This window comes from Gavia stellata, chromosome Z (assembly GCF_030936135.1).
Source record: "Gavia stellata isolate bGavSte3 chromosome Z, bGavSte3.hap2, whole genome shotgun sequence".
NCBI classification, from domain to species: Eukaryota; Metazoa; Chordata; class Aves; order Gaviiformes; family Gaviidae; genus Gavia; species Gavia stellata.
The window spans coordinates 50,939,466-50,944,209 of record NC_082637.1 but is presented as its reverse complement, the minus strand read 5'-3'; the positions used below and the strand labels follow the sequence as shown (position 1 = coordinate 50,944,209).

At 38.2% G+C, this 4,744-nt stretch overlaps 1 protein-coding gene across 1 annotated transcript; it reads left to right on the top strand.

Moving 5' to 3' along the window:
- The first annotated feature begins 304 nt into the window (after positions 1–304).
- NFIL3 (nuclear factor, interleukin 3 regulated) lies at positions 305–4,298 on the top strand. The gene has a single exon (XM_009810991.2). It carries the CDS (start codon positions 491–493, stop codon positions 1,862–1,864), a length of 1,374 nt encoding a protein of 457 aa, XP_009809293.1. The 5' UTR covers positions 305–490; the 3' UTR covers positions 1,865–4,298.
- The last annotated feature ends 446 nt before the right edge of the window (positions 4,299–4,744 follow it).

Here is a 4,744-nt window from a genome sequence, read left to right as displayed (position 1 = left end):
GTTGAAGGTTTAGGTTGGTCAGTGATATCATGGAAAGTTCTGTGACAACATTACTATAGGATCAAAACTCAAATTTTTTTAATTGATTTTTCCTTGGATCATGTTGTATTTGTTTTGGAAGCAAATCTGCTGCCTAGGTATCATAAAGCTTAGAATATCAGTTGTTTCAGGGTTGAGCTGTGTTCATATTACAGCAGGCTTAATGAACCAACTGCTAGTCTAAGCTTTTTATCAAAAGCTACTTTTGCATGTCCTGAACCAGCAGTTCCTAAATAGTAATCAAATTCTCTGTTTATTTCAGGTTTTTATGAAGATTCCTGTTGCCTCTGTCATGAAAATTGGTTCTAGACACTTCTGTCTGAGAATATGAAAGAAAAGGAAGAATGTGTGTGGATTTAAAATTACTGTATTTATCAAGTTGTGGAGTGAGAAGTATTGGGGAAATAGTTCGCTCTGTTGCTCATTGTAGATCTACTACAACTTGTTTCTGATGCAGCTGAGAAAAATGCAGACCCTTAAAAAGGAACACGGACCTGTTGACACAAGTAGCAATGTGGACAAAATCATGGTACTTAAGTCTACTTTAGCAGAAGTGTCTGAAGAACTGTCTACAAATGAAGATATACTACTTACTGAAGCAAGTAGTGGAAAGAGCAAATCTTCAGCTTGCCGGAGAAAGCGAGAATTCATTCCAGATGAAAAGAAAGATGCTATGTATTGGGAGAAAAGGCGGAAAAATAACGAAGCTGCCAAAAGATCTCGTGAAAAACGACGACTGAACGACCTTGTCTTAGAGAACAAACTAATTGCACTGGGAGAGGAGAATGCCACTTTGAAGGCGGAGCTGCTTTCGTTGAAGCTAAAGTTTGGTTTAATTAGTTCTGCAGCCTATGCCCAAGAGATACAGAAACTCAGTAGCTCAACAACTGTGTATTTCCAAGACTATCAGAGTTCCAAATCAAATATTAACTCATTTGTAGATGAGCATGAACCATCTATAGTTGGTAGCAGTTGTATTTCTGTCATTAAACATTCTCCTCAAAGCTCAATGTCCGATGTGTCTGAAATATCCGTAGAGCATACTCAACCAAGTTGTACACAAAGCAACTGCAGAAGTCCCGAAAATAAGTTCCAGATTATAAAACAGGAGCCTGTGGAATTGGAGAGAGAGCCAAGAGATGACAGAGGTTCATATAAAGCATCCATATATCCAAACTACATGGGAGCTACCTTTAATGTGTACTCACATTCTCCTCCTCTCTTGCAAGTTAATAGGTCCTCCAGTAATTCCCCCAGAACGTCAGAAACTGATGATGGTGTAGTTGGAAAGTCATCTGATGGAGAAGATGAACAGCAGGTTCCTAAGGGTCCAATCCATTCCCCAGTTGAACATAAAAATGCTCATGCAACAGTTAAAGTTCCAGAAGTGAATTCTTCAGCTTTGCCTCACAAGCTTCGAATTAAAGCCAAAGCCATGCAAGTTAAAGTGGAAGCAATGGATAATGACTATGATGCAACACAGAAATTGTCATCACCCATTGACATGTCCTCAAAAAGACATTTTGAGCTTGAAAAACACGGTGCACAAAACTTGGTGCATTCTTCTCACACTCCTTTCTCAGTTCAAGTGACTAACATCCAAGACTGGTCACTTAAACCAGAACTCTGGCATCAGAAGGAGCTCAATGTAAAAATTCAGAGTGGTTGCAAAACTGGAGTTGTTGAAATAAAAGACAATATCTACAACGTCTCTGAGTCAGAGAACCTGTATTTGAAGCAGGGCATAGCAAACTTATCTGCAGAGGTTGCTTCACTTAAAAGACTTATAACTACACAACAAATCTCTGCATCAGACTCTGGTTAAGTTACTACTGAATAAAGGCTTATTGTTTTAAAGGATGTCATTTGCAGTAGATCAATATGTTTTGTATTATGCTGAATTTTCACTGGACTTGTGATGTCATTTCACTGTAATGTTCACATAATGTCTGATTGGTGTCTTTTTGTGCACAGATTATTATGAAGACTAGGTTGTGTTATGATCACTATGCCTTGTGTATAGTCAAGTAGCCTGTACAAAGGCTGTATATAGTGAACTTTATTTTCTTTTTGTTCTTCTACTACAAAGCGTGCAAGTTACCAGTTACAATAAAATATTGGTGACAAACACAGAACATTTACTCCAGTTCAGTTGATTTTATGAACTTGTAAATAAGTTGTTAATTAAAAACTGGCTTTTTCTTACACTGTGCTCAACTTCACTTACATGTTTGGTTTTTACAGCCTAACAACCAAATTACAATTTACAACATGTGTGATCCTTCTGGCCACCTTTTTCCTTAACACATTTTTTAGAAAAGAGTAGAAATAAAGTGAATATTTATAAGTGAAACAGTACCAATTTACAGCCTTAGCCTTCTTTAACTTATTTATTAGTAGATGTTAACCAAAACCCATGCAAATTCTAACCCAGTAACTAGTATCAACAACCTTTTTTCTCCTTCTATTGCAAATGAGACAGTAATGAGTTTCCTGAATGGTTTATTGTGAAGAACCATTTTTTCAATATTATAACTTGGTATTTTAGATTAAATTAGTTAAGTTGGATTTGTGCATCTGCAAAGTTTTCAGAGCCTTGCAGTGACAGAAGTGGACAACGCCATCTTTGTCAAGGCATGGGTTGCATGTACAAGGGTTGCAGGCATAGAAGGAAGTGCGCACAAAGGGTGCATGAAAGAGCCTCTCCCTCTTGCATACCACGGTCCTTTCCATGGCAGACTGTGGGCCACCTGTAGATGGAGAATAAGGCTACTGGATCTGTAAACTCTGAGCTCAACTAGGCAAATGTCTACATAAGGGGCAGGCAATAGTAGTAGCAGAGTTAGAGGAGATCATCTGCTATTTTAGTTCCCAGTGTGGGACATAATGCAACTGTAAGTATGAAGTAAGTCTTGCCACCAATTTGGCCTTGGTTTCAGTGGCTTAGTTAACTGAACTGGAATACCCTGGCTTGCTACAGGGCATTTTGCAAGAACTTTATAAAAGTAAAATAGAGACTATGTGAAGAACTGCACAATCCAGATACTGCTAGCCCCTTACAGTTTATGCAGGTGTAAGTTCTTCACTTGAAGACTGGACAGGGCTGTGGTGCTCTTTGTCTTTGAGATGAGCCATTGAACCATGGAGACTAGAACTGCATCGCATATCCTTGGTTTGGCTTACCAAAGTCTTTCATTTTAAAATAAAAAATAATTTATAAATAGAGCATAGACTTGGCAGAGGTTCTTTTCATGATACTTTCCCCTTCTTTAACGTACTAATAAACCAGACAAACAAATAAGCTTTTTCTGAAAAAGCTTTTTATTATTTGCCATACTGTATAATGAATTGAACCTTTCCATAGACATAAATGCTAATTAAGAAAACAATACGTAGATATTGTTTTTTAAATTCATACTTGACTTGAGTGAGAGGAAGTTTGTCAATTTTTTGGGGATATGAAGAGGAGTCTGAGTCACTCCTGATAGCTCTGAAGCTTGGTCCAGCAGTCAAGGCAATGGCAAAACTCCCTGATGTCAGCAAGGCCAGGATCCGATTCTGTACCTTTTCAGGAGCTGATGATTCACAGTCATGTTCTGGGAGGACCTTGGCACAGAAATCACTGGTACTTTCTGAGCTTTTTTGAGCCTTCTAACTGCTGTGCTGTATTTGTGGCATTCAGAGTTAATAAACTGTTATTCTTTTTTCATGCCTTAATAATACAATAGACCCCAAAGCTGGGCTCTGTATGTATTTGGTAATTACTATAGATGACATTTCAATGTTACTGAAAATAAGCTCAGGATTATTGCATGAAATGTAAAAATTTGCATTGAATGATGGGGATATGAGACATGAGGCAGTGATTGCTGCTGTCTCTTCGCTTGCTAAGTATCTTCTGTAAGCAACAATAAAATTCTTTAAATATTTTGCATATTATTTATCACATGTAATGTGTTCAAGGAGAGGACTTAAAACTCTCGGTGTTGCCATCTGTGTAAGCCTAGATCTATTGGGTTTTTTCCCATTTCTTGTTACAGTTGTTTGTCATAATGGAAGAATGTTGTCCTCTTTCTAGCTCATTATATATTTTGTGTATCTGTTTTGTGCAATTAATACTTAACAGTAATGATGTAGTTAATTTGTTGAAGGATGTCATTGCAAGAAAGTTATAGCATGGAGCTTAGGAGCACAATCAGATGTTATTTATACTCCCTTTATACCTTAGTGTTATGCTTCATTTGAAGAAAGAAATAAATAATTTGTCTTTTGTTCAAAACCAGATCTAATTACAACATGATTTTCTATTACGTTCATTGTCCTAATCCAACACAGAGGTGTCAGCTGCTGTTGATGACAATTCTTCTGTGCTGAAGTTACTATTTCTGCAGCTAGTATTTGGAGTGTCTTCCACAGACGTTATAAAGTTACAAAATCCAGGAGCGTGGGTGGTACATACAAAGCCCCATTCTTGGTTACACTTGCAAACTGGCCAGGTGAAACTCTCAGCTGCTCAACTGCAGTAAATGTGGTGCAGATGGCCTCCTCACCCAGAGACACTCACCCACCTTTAGCCTGCTTTCCTTCAGCACATGGTACCGGGAAAGATGGAGATAGAGTCACATGGACTGGGGGGAGGGAGAGAATGCAGTGGGACTCTGCTCCCCTGCTCCAACTTTGAGCTGGTACGGAGCTACATATGTGT

Excerpts from the sequence above, each read along its gene's own strand:
- NFIL3 (XM_009810991.2), top strand. The coding sequence starts at position 491 with ATGCAGCTGAGAAAAATGCAGACCCTTAAAAAGGAACACGGACCTGTT.